The sequence below is a fragment of the Macrotis lagotis genome, chromosome 4, assembly GCF_037893015.1.
Source record: "Macrotis lagotis isolate mMagLag1 chromosome 4, bilby.v1.9.chrom.fasta, whole genome shotgun sequence".
NCBI classification, from domain to species: domain Eukaryota; kingdom Metazoa; phylum Chordata; class Mammalia; order Peramelemorphia; family Peramelidae; genus Macrotis; species Macrotis lagotis.
In genome coordinates, this window is record NC_133661.1 from 166,056,186 (window position 1) to 166,074,728 (window position 18,543).

The following is an 18,543-nucleotide window of genomic DNA, read 5'->3' on the forward strand; positions in this document are numbered from 1 at the left end:
CTATACAATCCCCTCATCTTATGTATAAGGAAACTGAGATCCACTGAACTAGAGTGACTCCAGATCAAGGACTATTTATACTTTACACTTTATGGTTACTAGAACTGTAAAGTAGCTCTTCCTAAGACCAGAGAAACAATCCTTAGTCTAGCTGACTATAAAGAATTTGATTCAACAAATAATCTTTAACAAACAAGTTCCTGTCCATGTAAAAATATCATGCTCTACAATAAAAACATCAGAAATAATTTAAGTTAGAGATGGCAGGTTGCTTATAGTTCTTTTGTTATGACATCAAGCATCATTTAATTACATCCCCCTATCATTCTAAGCCTACCCAAACCAAAGCACTTAAACTTTCAAACTACCCCTCAAAACAAAGACAAAAAGATTCTGAAGGAAGTAAGGGATAAGGATAATATGTATATAACACCTTCCTCTTGCCCAATAATGGGTTTGAAACACTTCACTTTCTTGTTAATTCACCAGCTTTATATCAGCTTTAGTTTAATGGAAAGTGCAGAAATCACAATGAATGAGATTACTAATAATATATTCATTCTAACAAAACACCAGCATTAGCAAAGAATGATGTGGATGTTCTGTGACATTGTGTAAATGGTATTTTAACTGAGTCAAAATGACTCTACTTGGTTTAAAAAATAAGTGAATGAAATAATGAAAAACAAATGTTCCTTATGAAGCTTCTTGTATAGACTATCTCACAAACTTAGCAAATTGAAGCTTGACTGTGATCACTTATTTAACATTCCCTTTTTCTGGTAGTATTGGGAGAAAAAGCAAACAACTCTTCTTTCTCTCTCACCTGAGCAAATAGAAATGGAGAAAACTTTATATGAGTCAAATTAAGAATCCAGCTGATAAGGAAGATTAACTCCAGAACATTGAATTAACACATTACTTATTCCCACTAGAGTTGTAGTGTTTGGAAGTTGGAGGATGGACACAACCAGACCAGGAAGGCTATGTTTGAGGATGGTTGGCAGTGGTTATGGTGATATACTCCAAACATTAAACACACACATACACACAGACAGTGCTCCAAACATTTGGAACGAGTTTATTCCATATGGGTGGGTACCAAGTGTGTATGCATAGTACAGGATTCCCAGCTGTGCTGACGGAAGTCCTCTATCACGGATGAGAGCGCGCCAAGGCAGCAGTCTTCCTAGCCCCGAGATCTTTCCCAGAAGCATGTCTCAGCCTGTTCTGAGAGAACATCAGGCAGAATGGATCTTTATTTCACTCTAGTTCTTTTTCAGTTGAGACGGTGTACCCATGGCCCCTATTGGGGCCTCAAGACACAACCACTACCTTGTCATTGACATTGTCAACTTTTTTTCCATCTTGGAGCTTTGATTTCTTTGCTGAAAGCCAGGCAATGAAAACTTTTATCACATGGCACCTTCTGGAGGGCCTATGGTTTGAGTGCCAGTAGGGTGAGACATGAAAGTTAGTTCACTCCCCCCCATTCTTTTATCATCTAAGAATTGTATTGAATGGCATAAGAACTGAACTCTTGACTTGCTTCCAACATGCAGAGCCTCTAGGTTCTTTTATCTTGCTGCTGTTTCGTAGTTTAATCCTGGTTCAACTTGAGGTTTCAGAAGTCCACTGACTGTTCAAGATCACTTGGAAGCTATTCTTTTCACTAATACCTTTTGGTGTTACAAAGCAGCTAATGTAGATTTCTGGAGGATGTATCAGACTTTTCAAAGGACTCTTGTGTATTGGGACCTTTGAGAAATTCTTTTTCCTGTTAAAGCATGTCTATCTGAATAGGTAGAGATGATAATTCAAAGATACAAAGATAGTGGACAAGAAGCACCTCAGCAACAAGTCAGGAGGGAGGAACCTGAGTTGTAGAAACACTCCTAGATTCAAAATGCAAATAACATCGAAGTCAAAACAGAAGCAGTAAATTTGCAATTTAAGCTAAGATAGAGGAAAGGAGTGATAGAGGTCAAGAATAGAAGAGATGTAAAGAACCCAAGGCCATACTGGCAACAAGTCTGATGGAGATTGTCTCATGACTTCTGAATAATGCATTCTCTTCTCAAGTCAATCTTCCATGGAAAGAAGCAATAATTTCCCATTATAATCATCAATTTACCACCCTCCATGTCTGTGATGACCAATGTCACTATAAAACTCCCTGAAAGAATAATTAAATAGCATTTCCAAATGCTAGTATCAACATATTTTTTAAAAAAACATCTAAATATTCTTCTGAATTTTTCAAACCTGATTCACTTTTAAAAATGGATAAGAAGTTAAACAAGCACCCAAAGTTGGCTATACTGCTGAAAATATTGTTCATAGGAAACCTAGCAGCCTTGTTTGATGTTTACTACAGTGGCTCTTAAAGGAATATAAACGGATGTCTTACATGTGGATGTGAAAATCTGGAACCAATCCTATTTTACAGAACACAAGCCTTCAGCAATTGGGGCACCTAATTATTTTGATGATAGGTGAGTTTTAGCCTTGATCACATGGCTTGCAGCTAGGAATCTGTTTTATAAGCGAATATTTCACAGCATGCAATGAACCTTAAAAACCATGCCATAAACATGCAAACACATGGCAATAGTTAAATAAGCAGGTTCAAAAAGAGCTTCTTTTCTTTAAAAAAATGTTTTGGAGAAAGAGTAATGTAAGACACTGAGCATACATTTTTGATGTGCACAACCCTATAATCCCACTTTTTTTTTCTTAGAACAGTTCCCATGTTTTTGAAAAGATGGATTGAATTATTTTATTCTTCTTGGGGATTAATTTAAAATTGTTTCCTCTCCATTGTTACTTACACTACAGCTGTGTTCAACCCACCTCCCCCTCTACCCCACCCTTTTGGTTTTTTTTTCATTTGGAAAAAAAAAGTTTAAATTTGGGCCTGCACAAACGAGGGTTTCACATTCCAGTCGCTTTCTTCCAGGCTTCAACCAGCATCTGCTATTGAAGACTAGTTCCAAATTACAATAAACAGCTTTCCCAGACCAGAACACTTGAAATTCAGTCTTTCTTGACTGCTTTTCCTATTCAGACTCCCTATCCGCTATTTCAAGAAGAAAAACTATTCTGCCAATTATTACACATCTGGAAAAAATGCATGTATAAGCTAAAATGTTCTCTGCAAAAACTCTGCTTTCTGCACATGGTCACAGCAGGATTTTATGGGCCAATGACCAAGCCAAAGTCTATAAAGCTTGCCTCTCAAGCCACTACTCAACTACCTTTCAACAAGGAAAAGGGGAAAAAGAATCCCCTTCAACTGGATGCTAACTGATGGTCAATAACTGCACCTGCTACTTTTCCATAACCTTTGGTAAATTTTTTTTTTTTGCAAAGCAAATGGGGTTAAGTGGCTTGCCCAAGGCCACACAGCTAGGTAATTATTAAGTGTCTGAGACTGGATTTGAACCCAGGTACTCCTGACTCCAAGGCCAGTGCTTTATCCACTACGCCACCTAGCTTCCCCTTTGGTAAAAATTTACAAAAAAAATGCTCATTATATCAAAGCTTGGGGTTAGTAGAAATGCACTTAAATTTGAATCCAGCACAAGGTTCTACTGTTTGCATCATGTAAGACCCTGAGATTTTGTGTTTTAGATGTTTCCAAAAACTATGGAGACAGTTACCATTGATGCTGATCTACTGCTTGTAACAAGGCTTGATCCTCCATAGTTTGAATTGAGGCTTCCAAGTGATGCGTTATGGGATGGTCCCAATAAACTATGTATATCTCCATGGCCAGCAGGAAGACTGGTAGAAGGTCCCACAGCATGGTTCCGTAGCACATGGATAGCATCATCCAGTCTGTCTAAGCGATCCTCCATTCGAGACTGCTGTGGAGATTGAAAAGGAACATGGAAGGTCACTGTTGGTCTGTCTGTTAAATTCATTAAGCCACTATGTTTTCTACTTTGGGATACATGGAAAATGGCAAGTGAAATGCAATATCAGGGTGGCTTCAAAAGCAGCTAATGGCACTATGGACCAACAGGAAAAGAAAGGCTATCTGGAGATGGTGTTAAATGGAATGCCAACATCAGAAGAGTGGCTGCTCAAAATGAACCTACTGTAAGGTTAATGTTTTCAGTGCTATGACATATCACAGATTACTGTATCAGGTATTTAATTGAAGTCTCACTGACAAAAGAAAGAATATGGGAAAGGGACAACTTCTAAAATGATGTCGACTCTTTGGAAAGGTGGTAATTTGGGGAAGAAGCATAAGCAAAGGATCCTCAAATCAATCAAGGTCTAGTTTAGTTGGAAATGAATAATGCATACACAGTTCACATTGTACCCACAACCAAGCTTGGGTGTTTGACAAACCAGAGGAAACAAACGCATTTGTGTGTCTGTATATAGATTCACACATTAGAAAATTCAAAATCAAAAGCATATGTCAGTAAGTCCCACTTAAAAAAACCCAATCATTCTCTTGAACATAAAAGAAAAAGAAGCCTACTCTTGAAATTCTATAGAAAATGAAATGGCAAAATGTTTGAGGTTAAAAGACTTTGTAATTTGTACTAATGAAAGATTTAAAGTGGTACTGGTGAGTAGAATTAACTGTAACACAAAAAGGCACCATCTAAAGAGAAATAGTACCTCACAGACATCCTTTAAGAAGGACATTGCATCTTGCAAATGCTCGTGAAGTTGCTGCTCAACTCGATTTTTCTGGCAAAGTCAAGACAGAACAGGAAGCAAAGCACAGGTTAAGATTAATTCCAAAAAGAGATGAGGAAATAGCTGATGTGCGTGTCAGCATAAAATGTTAGTTAAGTTAATATAGAGATCTGCTTGTATTAAGGTATGAGAAGGCTAAATGCTTAATTCTGAGTTATAAGGTTAGCACTCTAAATTATCCATATTGTTTACATTTGATTACAAAATGTAGGAAAAGAAGAAAATCTTTGATTAAAAAAATTCTGTTAGTCACAGAAAAAAGAAATTTTATATTTGGAAACTAGAAATATCAACAGATACTCAAAGCGTGGTTCAATACTACAATGTTTCTTTTTCTAATCCTATACAAAGAATATAAGCATATGAAAAAAACAAATGTTAACAACCTACCACCAGCTCTACACATTCAGTGCATACAAGAATAATCCTGAATTCTTCTGTGTTGCTTTATTTTTTACTTGTTACACTAATACATTACATATTTTTCCTGGGAAAGATGCAAGAAAATGTTCCCTATGATAAAGTTAACACCACATAGAAAATATTTACATATTTTGCTATTTGAATAGGAATGCAATACACAAAACACAGTTTTCTCACATGTGAAAAGCAAACAAAAATACAGTAAGATTCATAATTGTGGATTGTTCTTTGTTGCATCTCCTCTTATTTGAAGACATGGAAATGCACACAGAACTCAGCTCTGGGTTTGTCAAAGATATGGGAATCTCATAACAGTATTTTAACAGCAGATGTCTTAAGCCTGTCCAAAGAACAGATGGCAAAAGACACACCCAATGTGTTTTACATCGAGACCATTTGTTAGCAAAGAATTCACTTATAATATTGCCCTGCTGTTTTATTCATTGATATGCAAGGAATATACTAACTAAAATGAACTCAAATTCTTAGATTGAAGTGATGTGTTGCTATTATTATTGTTGTTTTAAAAGTGACTCTTACCAGGGAGTGCAGAGAATTTTCATAGTTTGGAGATGAGGGGGGTTGACCTCCAGGTCTGGACCACTGGCTAGCACCTGTTTAAAGAAAAAACAATTTACAAAAATGCATGATGAAAATTATCTTTACATCGAAAAAAATAAATAAAAAAATAGAAAACCAAAAACAACAATAAAAACAGAAACAAAAAAACCCCCAAAGACCAAATTAACTCAGAGATCTTTATGATGCACCAAAAGGAAATAAGGAAATATTACTAAGTTTACACAACATTAGTAGTGTGAAAAGTTGAATTATTTCAAGCTTTAAAAAGTGGTAGATGTTTTGCATTGTTTGTTGTTGACAAACCTAAAATATTTTACCAAAAGTAGCTGATTTTTAAAATATTGCAAAAATTCTATTCTCCTATTAAGTGGTTATTTGTTCTCCAGCTCTAGCAAAATGAAGGAAAAATAAAGTAAGGATTGAAAAAAGGAAGAAAATTGTAAAATCACAGAAAAAATTAAAGAGATATACATATAAACATATATTTATATGAGAAGCAAATAAAAATGAAACCAAGGACTGAAATAAAGGAATATATCATCCTTATCTCTGGGGATGTTAAATTTTAAAGCCTTTGACTAATCCCAATATCTCACCATAATAAAACACAATGTTATAAATCCTTACAAATTTATTGCAATTTTGATTTTGACAATATATCATTTATAATTAATCAAAAAGACACCTAGCTAAATTTCTCTTTTGAAAATATCTACAAGGCAAAACAAATTTTACTACAAATTTGATATTATAATTAAAGAGTTAAGTTTGTCTAAATTATTCATTTTTTAAAATAATTATTCCAACTACAAATTTGTTACAGGTTAATTTAGTCACATTTAGAAAAGCAAAAGATAAATAGAATACCACCATACATTTGTTAATGCAATATATATTAAGGTAAATTAGAAGACACTGTATTTCATTTCAGCTGATAAAAACATTCATGGGTTGGCAATTATATTCACATCATCCATATATTTATTGCAAGTTGAAAGAGACATATTCCAAATGACCAAATAACATTACATATAATTAATTATATGTATGCTCTTTAGTAGCTGAGTAAGAAAATTTAAAATATAAAACGAAGTTAAGACACAACATGTATTTTTCTTTATCAATTAACAAAGCATCTCTTTAAAACAGAATACAGACATAAACTATTTTTGTGTCCATTTAAAACTTCCTATTAAACTTACAAACATAATCATAAGGCAAACTGCAATAATAAATTATGGACATACAATCCCAAACAGCTCATTAAAGGAAAGGCCTTTGGGCTTATGTTTAAAGTAACAATGAGAGCTCTGCAGCCAGAAAACTGAGATGAAGTTTTAATGGCATGATCTTAAATAGCTGCTCTTTAAAGTTAAGACATTCATTTAAGAAAAGGGAATCATTAAAAAAAAAATCTTCCTGCAAATCTGATCTGGTAAATGGAGGCTCTAAGATTCCATATGAACAGTGATTAGTAATGATCCACTGTGATTCCATATAGAAGGAGGCACTGTCAGGGAGTAGAAAGGATGTCAAAACCTGCCTTTCCTTTTTAAACTCTGTGATGTTGGTCAGATTTCTTCTCCACTGTCACCTTAGGGTTCCTCATATATAAAATGAGGGATAACTTCTAAGGTTCCCTTCTAGCTCTAACTACTGTGATTAATGATCCCAGTTTTTAAGTAGTATCTGGAGGTATACAAGGCACTTTCTACACAGTTTCCCTGTGAAAAAGATAAAGCAAGACTGTTATTCCTATTTGGTCTAGATAAGGAAATGGAGTTTCAAAGAAGACACCCACCTAATACAGCTAATGACAGTAGATCTGGAATTAGGATTCAGGTTTTCAAGGTTCAAACTTAGTGCTAATTCTATTATTTCATACCACTTTTCTATTGGCTTTGAAAGAATGGAATTAATACATTTTGTTTAATTTAGCCTAAGGCAGACACTATAACTGAAGACCCCTATGATAGTTTGTGCTTAGAGGGCTATGTGAGGTAAGGAGTGGGAGAGGCAAGGCTAAACTTCTTTGTAACCATTCTTAATGTTTCTCATATGCCCTCCACCTCACCCCACAAAGAACAATTTGTTCTTTGAATGAACTTCTAGTTTTGAAATTTATTTACAAGAAATTCTAATAAAACACTTTAAGTTTAAATATCTCCAAATTATTATCAACAGTTTCTGAAATAGCTGTGCCAAACAAATCTTTGTTATTTTTGTCTCTAAGTGACACAAGGTGAATAAGTGGTTTATTCAAATTAAATGATTCTTAGACTCAGAGTTCATTAAGGACTTGAGGGACTGAATGCTAAAACAATGTAACCTATAAAACAGCACAAACCATGCTTATTGGACTTATTCCAGCTTGAGTTGGTCTTTTACCACTCAAATGATTAGGGAAGGACCAATTAGATCAAGGTTACAAATTAGAGCACAAAACAAGTTTTAAGACAAATGATCAATTCATTTGTGAGAAATTCATGAAGTAGATTAACCATCTCAAAGACAAAAATTGCTGGTCTCAGGGGTACAAAGTAAGAAAATTTAAAAGGATGTTTCATCATTACTCACCAAGGACTCCCCAAAAACCTTAAGGAGGAGGTAATATAGTATATTTGTACAAAAACTTCACTAGGAGTTCAGAAATCTGGGTTCTCATTTTGCTACCAGCAATAACTGTGTGATATCAGACCTTGTAACTTGACCTTTCCAGGTCTTAATTGCCCAGTCTATAAAATGGGGAAAATGCCACCTTTTCTACTATTTCACAAAGTTGTTTTGAATATCAAATGAAATGACAGATTAAAAAAAATACTTTGTACACTGATGATGACTGGCAATAATGCGGTCTTTGTACATAAGTGGCAGCACATATTCTGCAACTCTTGTTTTTCCAGTCAACTGAGAATGAACTAAGTGGAACAGTGGAGAAAGTGACAAGCCTGGAGTTAGGAAAACTTGAGTTCAAATCCAGCCACAGACACGTTCTAGAAGTGTGACCTGGAGCAAGTCATCTAATCCAATTTGCCTCAGTTTCCTCAACTGTAAAATGGTAAAACACTTCAGTATCTTAGCCAAGAAAACCCTAAATGAGGTTACTGAAAATCAGACATGACTGAAAATGAGTAAACTTAAACTCTGAGAAGGAAAACTCCAACAAACTCTGGTCCACTATATGTATTCCATCTCTACAAATTGTTGATCCAACTCTCAAATACTGGTGCTGAAGTCTACCATATATTCTCCCCACCTTTTTTTTTTTTTTGACAAGACAATGGTGTTAAGTAGTTGCCCAAGTTCACACAGTCAAGTAAATATTAAGTGTCTGAGATGGCATTTGAACTCAGGTCCTCCTGACTCCAGAGTTGATTCTCTATATACTGTGCCACCTAGCTGCCCCCCACTATCATACATTCTTGCTTCTGTACTTGACGCCTTAAAGAAATTGTTCTCCAAATGAACTCAAGTCTGCAATTAACAATTACAGCACCAATACAGAAGAAGGGAAAATCAAACTAAAGTGCCTATCCTTTTTGCCTCCACTCACACACCCACAAAACTAGGTGAGGTCCTCATCAATTTCTTGCCTGGACAACTGCAGCTGCCTCCTGAAATCGTCTCTCTGCCTCAAGTCTCTCCCTTCTCCAATCAATCCTTTCATAGCTGCTAACCTTAATTTTCCTAAAGCACAAATCTGACCAGATAACTCCCCTCCAACAAAAAATTCTAGGAGCTTCCTATTATTTCCAGAGTCAAATATACACTGTTTGACACTTATAACCTTTGACAACCAGGCCCCAATTTACCTTTCCAACTTTAAATACATATTACTCTCCTATACATTCATGGTGGTCTTTTTATCCTTCTTCATACATGCCACTATGTCTCCTACCTTATACCTTTGCCCCAGACATCTACAACATCTATGTCTAGAAACAGTCTCTTCTTACTGCTCTGAGAAGTGAGAAATGATTTACTTGGAATCACTAGGTTTCCTTCTTTTAAGCACCTTTTACATGCGGTCATTTCTGATTCACTAAGCTGGTAGCATCTTCCCAATTAAGTCACCTGGTATCTACTGTATCTATATCTATATCTACATGCATGTGTATATGTATAAACACTTACTACACACATAACTGTTGCTTCATCTGACTAAAATGTAATTTATTCGAAGGAAAGGACTGTTTTCAATAATTTTTCTAAGTCCAGGGTTTAACACAAAAGAAATGCTTAATAATTACTTGTTGATTAATTTATTGGTAATGTCATACTCATAGAGTCCTGGAATTATATTCAGAGGACCTGGTTCAGATTCTGGTTCTGTTATGTATGACCTTGTGAAAGTCACTGAAACTGCTCCAGGCTTCAGTAGCCTCATCTGTAAAAGTAGAAATTTGTACTAGAAGATCTCTATAATCCTTGGGAGCTCTAATGTCTTATGATCCTATAACATTCTAAGAACAATTTTGGGCTTAGACTACATTATATAAGATGAATGGGAGGTCTCACTCTTACTATATTATTACCAGATAGAAACTATTCCTAGGATAGAAAGAATAAGAATAGAAACTTAGTAAATTATTTTTGAAAGTGCCTTCGGCTCTTTGCAGAGCACCTAAGAAAACTGGCTTCTGTTCAGAAAGGCTTGTAGTAAACGTACCTGATATTAAAATACATTAAACAATTTTTTTTTTCAGAAACCGAGATAGCTGGGATAAGAACAGTGAGAGCTGCTTGACAAGAAAATCTGGAAGAGCTTTGATCATCAAATCATCCAGTGCTACTGATCTGATTTACAAAGCATAGTTCACTCTGGGTGGGATTTAGCAAGAATTTTACCTACTGTGGCTGGTTAATTAATTATGAGAACTAAATCCACTATTTCATGTCTCAGAGAGAAATCCATTACATGCATTTCCACATTTTTGTGGTTCTCTCATGCTTAATCAGGACCTTTAATGGTACCTCACTACCTTCTCAGTAAAGTCCAAACTCTTTAGCCTGGGAGTCAATGACAGATCACTTCTCTCCCACCATTTATCAATATGAATACTGTTCTAGTCAAACTGATTTCAATGTTTCCTACCCCTGTACCCTAGTTCATGTCATTCTCCTCATCTTCAATATCTTACTCTTCTTTCTACTTAAATGCTGGCAACTCCTTAAAACCTACTTCAAATAGCACCTACCACATAATTCTAGCCCAGAACATTTCTGGTTCAAAGTGATTTCTCATCTATTTGTTGCTAACATTACTTTCTATACTAATCTGTTGGTATTTAGAGCTCATGGTTTTGCATTACTAGATACTTTTTTTCTAGACTGTCAGTGCTTCTATGTAATTCCTAGCTCATTAATCACAGTACTTTGCAAATAATAGTAACTCAATAAATGTCTGGTGAATGATTTCAAGTTGCATTCATGTCTTGGTATTAACTGCTGTGATTTCTATAAAGGATGATGCTGGGCACTAGGATTATTGGAGATTTGTCATTTTTTAGCAGATTAGAACTGGAAGGGTCCTTGATAAATCTAGTCCAAAGTCCTAATTTTACAGATGAGTTTAAAGTCTATGGTGACCAAGGGAATAAATAGCATAGGCCACATTTGAACTCAGGTCTAGGCTTTTTCTACTACTGCATATCTCCTTCATATCCCTATTTTCACATGACATCAAGGGGAAGACTAGGGTTTAATCTTACAACAAATAAGGGAAACCTGCTCCTATCCCCAGACCCTCCAGACATAAAGGTAGCCAAATAAATACTTTTGAAAACCTAATTATGTTCCTTTCTCTCTCCAACTTGTCTCATTGGGAGGGTTGAAATTATTTGGTGTAAAAGTAACTGAAAATTTTTAGGGCACAGTGGATGCTCACACACACATACACCTCTGACTTCCAAGCATTTAAGAAAATACCTGCCTTTTTTTACTTTCATTTCTTCTCCCCCCAACACAAAATCACCTCCAAGGAGCCTCTTGGTGAAGACTTTTTCTAGGTGCAAAAATCTGCCATAATTTGGAAAGTTCCCAAGGATTATGCAAAGAAGGAAGAGAGAGAGAAAGCAAAAAAATTGGCGTTCTGGGCTTAAACAAGAAAGCCAACTTTGAAAAGGGGTATGTATGCCTCTGCCCTTACTTATGCTCCTTCATATTCATATAACCAACCCTGTTGGTTATAGAGGCTAGCCTAGAGAAGAAGCACCACAAGGGGAGGAAGGATTTTCCTCCCCAGATGATATAAAGCAAATTTCCACATTGATAAGGAACTCTGATTAACTTTTTTTCCCCCCTGCTGGAAATGTTTTGTGACAAAATGCTTTTACTTCTTTTCTTCTCCTTTCTATTTTTGCTTTGTTGTTTTAGAGGTGGGAGGACTCCTGTGGAAGGAAAAGGGACCAAAAAGGGGAGGGATATGCACCTGCATAAACTTAAGAGTCTCTGACTGACTGGCTATCTCAGTAGACTAAGGATATAGACAAGACAATTTTTTCTTTCAGTAATACTGCTGAATCAAAGAAGAAACCCATTAATTACTTCATTACAGAATTCAATGTGAATTTTTCAGTTATTATAGAAAATAAAACAATTACTTAAGAACAGTTGCTTAGGTATTCTCAGTCCATAGACAGTCACTGAATACACTCATTAAATATGAAAGAAATATGGAGAAAGGTGGAGAATGATTTGAGTTTTTATTTTGAACCATTATTTTAAGAAATGCAAATGGAGGGCACAATTATGTCATTTCATTGATAGGCCTTTGATCCCAGACTTTCAGAGGCAAGGACAGCCTTTTCTGCTGCCTGGCTTTCTACTCGGTGCTAATTAAAACAAAAAGGCAGCTTTTGTAGATGACTGGCCAAGGGGTGGGGGGTGGGGCGGGCATAGGATGTGTGTGTGGGGGAAATGAACATATTTAGTAGGAGTTAATGTGGGTATATCAGATGAGAAAGGGAAACAGGCTGTGGTAAAAATGACATTGATAATTTAGCAAAACTGTGCCACGGGGGCTGAACAGGGTTAAAGTTACATCATTCTGCCTGTAATTCCAGCTCCCTTTTAAACAACAACTTTAAGTCAATGGGGCTTTCATAGTTCTGTCTATGTGGGGAACAGCTGTTCAACTTTTACTAGACAGCTGAGGCCACAGTGTCTGAGAAAGCTGCAGTACCCGCTAAGAGCTGTAAACAGCTGCCAGTAGTTCATCATCTCCATGTTGGAATGCTTCTTAGCCGACGTGCAACACTCAGACCCAAAGCACAGGTGATGGGAGATGGCTATACCCAAGAGCCCTTATTTTCAGAAAGACTAGGCAATGCAGAAGGCTTGAAAAGCCACATGGACCTAACTAATTGCTTGATCAGAATGAGTGAATGAATTCATAGTCCAATTGTTATAGGAGGAAGTACTGGGGTCGGTGGCCCTAACTACCAAGTTGCCTAGCTACTTCCCTGAGATCAGACTCAACTACTTTTACTTCTCTGCTGTTGTTGAATTTTTTATATTATTAGTCAAAAAAGTACAGCACAGTTCAAATTTCAAAATTTACCCTAACTTACAATAAATGATTTAATGTTAGTTTAGTTTATTCATTAAAAAATAAAATTATAATTAGAGTCTTAATAACTTGGCAACAGACAAAATCTCAACAACTAATATATCTCCACTAGCAATAAACAATCTTGTTTAAAATAAGGAAAAAAAAACTACACTGCCATCTCCCATTTTTTTCTACTCTAAATATTTTAACATTTAATCAGGTGCAAGTCATTCACACAAGGACTCTTTCCATAAAACCAAAGCTAAACAGAGAAAAATATCGTTCTTAACTCTGTGAAATATATGTTAACATATAAAGATTTGAGGGAGATACAAATAAAGTTATGCCATTAAAAGAAACAAAAATAGTCATGATCAAATTCAAATTCAAAAAATACAATGTAACTCTAGAATGTGAGGAAAATCACGAGTTGCATTTTAATTCTTAAGGGATTTTACTCTTCTCATAGTTTCTCTTTCCAAACAAACAATAATTTGCTTTGCTGTCAATGAACATTTATTGAACTTCCATAAGAAATAACAAAAATTAAATTAGCTAGAAGTCACTAAAATGTTTTTCCCCTTACTCTTACAGGTATATCATTGTACATATTTGTTACACCTTTTTAAAAAATCATAATTTGTTTCCCCCCCAAAAATAAAAAACCCACTACTAGTCAAAATAAAATAAAAACAACTCTCATGCTAGCTAAGAAAAAAGTGAAATCTACATACCTGTAAGAGGTGATGGTGATCCAACTGGCGTTGATGGATTTGAGGGGAAACTACTGCTGGTATGGTCAGGAGAATAAATCTAATAAAATGAAAAAAAAAGTAAATTTAGTTATCAACATTTGACACAAAAGAAAAAAATCAGAACTACTGATTGAATTAATTTTTTTAAATATTCAGTTGCCTTTTTTTTGAAGCCAACAGTGTAAGAAAATGTTGATCAATCCTAGCATGACATTATTGTATAAAAAACTTAAGAAACACTCAGTTATGGAGTCTCAGTTTTTTATATTAATATTCACAAAACATCATATGATTTCTATTATAAGGTGAACTTGGAGAACCTTGTTTGCTTTCTTTGTTATTTCAGATAGTGTGAGAACAATGAATAGTTTCTGAAATGACTATTAAAATACAAGATGTGAATGTATATTAATGAGATTAAGAAGATAAAGATAGAGAAAATATGCCAACACATAAATATATATACACATGAATGACTGTTGTCCTTTAAAGTCAGACTTATGAAGCTGATACTGCTCAAAATATTTTCAGAATCCCTTTTCTTAGAAGTACCTTCTGTAGAGACCAGGTATAATCCACCACAAGAAAACCAGACTCTTTACTTTATAACTAAAAGCTTCTTTTGACTAGAAATGGCAGCATCCAATTTGATCACCAACAGTGTACACTGGACTTTGGGCAATTTTCCAAAAATCAAATATATTCACAAGAGGGAAAACTAATTACCTTTGTGGGTAATTAAAAAGTTCAGAAGGAAAATCTACAAAAGTTGTTCTAAAAATGTTTTGAGCAATAGTTATCATTATTGAAATAGCTTTATAAGGTGACTATTTGGAGGTTAACAACAAGCCTCTGGATGTATAAATTCTGGAATGTTTATCAAGAAAAAAAGCAGTTATATGACATTATAGTGACTTTGTATGCCAACCGAAATAGATGGTAGCTTCCTTAAGGTTACCTAATCAACCACAGAAATTTCACAAATTCTCCCAATTGAGGCACTAAGAGCTTCTTTTTGGGCCAATCCTGTGCCCATAATGGATACAACAAATTACTCTTACAAGTGTGCATGTAACCAGCTTATTGCAAATTTGCCAACTGCTGGGAGCAAGTTGCTGTTCCCTGAATGTCTTCGAGTGAACAACTCTTGGTGGTTATAAAGTTGTTCCCAATAGAAAGGACTGAGTCTTGAATTGTCACCTTCAAAGCTTCCACTAAAATACTAGATCCTAGAAGATTCAATTTTGGAAGTGATGTTGTCTAAAGGGGACAAGGGGGGGGTCTTTAAATTAATCAATAAATATTTAAGATAATGCAGTGTTCTGTAAAGAAACTCATACTCAGTAATTTCACAAGTCACTACTAACAAACCTGAAGATTTCTGTAGAAAGCGACTTAACAAAAGGTTAATAAAAATATATCTAACTCAACTAGAAGTCACCCAATTTTTATAAGATACTACCACACTGTCATAACAGCACAAGAACACAGTTTTTAAGGATCATTACTGAATGATTAATACTAGAAACTGGAAAGTCAAGTTGGAAAGCATATAAAGAGCAATTGCTCAGATGACTAAGTTAGGGAAATTGGTAATGGGGAGGTAGAAGCTTTCTCCATGGTCACTATTACTAGTCCATTGTCACTAGAATTAATTTCAAGTTGTTGCCCTTTGAGTTATTGGGTGACATCTGTGAAAATTAGCTGGTGGTCACACTATGATTCCTAGTGGCTTTTGTACATATGTGATCTAGTTCAACTATGCAAATCAACATGGGCTTAGGGTTAAGTGAAACCAGACAAAGCTTTAAAGAAAGGTATATGCTAACATTTCTATATCTCTGATGTCTTTCATTGTATCCCCAGTGCCTAGTATATAGTAGGCACTAAATAAATGCTTATTAATTGATTTATAAAATGTCCTAGGATCCTAGGATTCAAAACTATTTTTTAAGAATGATGACATTCATTCTTGAAGCTATGGCTGATTTGGTAGTGCACCAACTGAAGGATGCAAGAGGAAAAGAACTCAAGATCCACTTAATTTTGTTACCATTAAAAATCTGGCCAACTTACTAGCTTTAATGTACTTATGTATAAAATGGATAAACAGCAAATATCCAAATATCCTCTTCATTTTACAACCTCCTTAAAGAGATGCTGCAAAAAAAAAAGTCAAACAAAAAACCCAAAACAACAACAAAACTCCAAAAGAAAAAAAAAATCTAGTATTGCCTATAAAGTTCCTTAAACACTGGAGGAAAAAAGATAGCTAGCTGGTAGCAGTTGAACTTCAACCCTTGGACTCATCTAAATTCGACCTATGTGATATGCTAGACAAATAAATTCGATTATGACTATAACACACTTTGATAAAAAGTATAATTCATTATTCAGCAGTTTGGTCATGGAAGTCATACAGAGGAGGTAATTATTGAAAAACCAGAGGAACTGTGGAATGAGATGTTTTTAAGGCAGTTCTATGGCACAAACCTTGAGAGCAGTGTTAGAGTGAGGCTTCAGAAATTGTTCCTAACACATTAAGCTGCCAATATCACTCTATTTGGCAGATATAGGGCCTTCAAAGGTGGAAGTGGACTGTCAACCCTCAATTTCCTTGATTTCCTCTCTACTGCAACCAAATGATTCCCTAAGCATGTCAACAGCTGGTGACAGCTCCTTTATCTCAAAGAAGGAAGAGGTTACACTTCAGAGAAACAGGCAAAACTGAGAGTGACAATGAGGATTACTATCTTTCAATGACTGAGCAAAACTGTTCTTTGGCTCTATGTAAAATATGTGTAAGCCCCCCCCCCCCTTTTTCTTAATGACTGAATTCACAAAGGAGGAAAAGAGTAACACAAATTTATCATTAAGGGGGAAAAGCATTTCTGGTGAGTTTGTAACTTAGCTTCTCCATTCCCACAACAAAAGTTTTCTCCCAATCATCATCTTCTTTGACACCCCCATCCCAAGACTGAGGTGATGATACATACAGGTTTATTAGCAATGTGTTTCTTGAGTTTACAGACAACTTGACAAGATGCATTACCTTCTTTTGTTCCATGCTGTTTCTATAAATGTACAGAAATAAATTTGTATGCGACTATAATGACACAATATGTAAAACAATCATGCTTACTCTAAAATCCGAATAGATCATTTGATTCACTTTGGTTTTACACACCATATTCTACCATCACCAAATCAGACAAGAATTTCCCAAGTTTGTAAAACTTGTGTTACTTTTAAAAACTCAACACGCACACACAATGCTTTATTTGGAATACAGCATTCACCCAATTTGACTAAATCAACAATACATTTTCTGTTGGAATCTCTAGTCTTAAAGAGATCTCACAGTGGAGTTAAATAAAAAGGGGAAAAAGTCATGCACTTTAAAAATGGGGGTGGGGGGAGGAAAAAAGTCATTGAGAAACCAGGGCGTAAACACAAAGTAAGAGCTCATTCTGCATGCAATCCATGGTTGCTGTACTGTTAAATGACCAATGATGAATAACTCTGATACCTTCTGCCAGGCTTAAACGGTAACATGACTCATTTTACTGCAACAAATGAGACTCCTCCTCCTATCAGTCATGGTCCATTCCAATCAGCAGGGTGCCAATAAGCCAGGGTCTAATGAAAAGGGCCTTAGACAAAAAGGACACAATGGAGAGCCCACAGAGCCAAACCTCCGAGCTGTTAGCCCAATTTTTTAAACACTACAGTGCACATTTCAGTTAATCTTTGTTATGCTAATGTTATTGAGTCAAAGGCAACAAAGAAACTTATTTCGTGAATTACTTTTAAAAGTCAACTTCCCTGCATTTTCTTTTCTTTTGTTAGGGACTACTGGCCATTTAACCATCAAGATCACAAAAAACACATTTATTCTTGCTCTGAGGTAGGAATCAAAACATAAATTATCACAAAGAGGTCTGATATAATCAACAAAGTTAAACAGTCCTCCTGTTTGATCTCCTCTAAATTAAAGACCAAGTGTTTTGATTTGGTATTAGGCACTGAAATAAACCAGATGTTTCTTCCTCCATATAACCCTCCATGGGCACAATCTTAAAGGGTTATTGTCTGGCAAATGTTCAGGGAAACACATTAGAAATGGCACGAATACCCAGATTTTCTTTTCTTTCTATCTACACTAGTTCATTATCTAAACTAATGCATAATCCACAGGGCTTTGGGAACTTTGTGTAAATACTTTCATGTACAATTCTCTTTCTTGCTACCCTGAGATTAAGACCACAATTATCCTGGCTTAAACCTAAAATAAAAGAACCTTTGCAAATGTATTATCTGGCCTTACATGTTTAATCACACAGTATTCTGCATGTGCTTTAATACCTAAACTGAAGAACAAAGGTTGTACCCTCTGATGTTTCACACATGAAAGGCCTTTCTAAGATGTATATCAACAGACAATTTGGGAACCAGAAATGATTTTTAAAAACAACTTGGGAGATTCTAAGTTTAAAATCAGATGTTCCC

At 35.4% G+C, this 18,543-nt stretch overlaps 1 protein-coding gene across 7 annotated transcripts in view; it reads right to left on the bottom strand.

The window, feature by feature from the left end:
- TCF12 (transcription factor 12) overlaps positions 1–18,543 on the bottom strand; it is a 404,997-nt gene that overhangs the window by 19,609 nt on the left and 366,845 nt on the right. For 3 of the 7 annotated variants that reach the window (XM_074234588.1, XM_074234592.1, XM_074234593.1), the window contains 4 exons: positions 14,014–14,092; positions 5,686–5,759; positions 4,642–4,713; positions 3,663–3,869 (listed from right to left, as the gene is read on the bottom strand). In XM_074234588.1, the coding sequence (XP_074090689.1) occupies positions 3,663–3,869; positions 4,642–4,713; positions 5,686–5,759; positions 14,014–14,092 (432 nt within the window). The remainder of the gene's footprint in view (positions 1–3,662; positions 3,870–4,641; positions 4,714–5,685; positions 5,760–14,013; positions 14,093–18,543) is intronic. The other 4 variants (XM_074234590.1, XM_074234595.1, XM_074234589.1 and 1 more) reach the window with 3 other exon arrangements.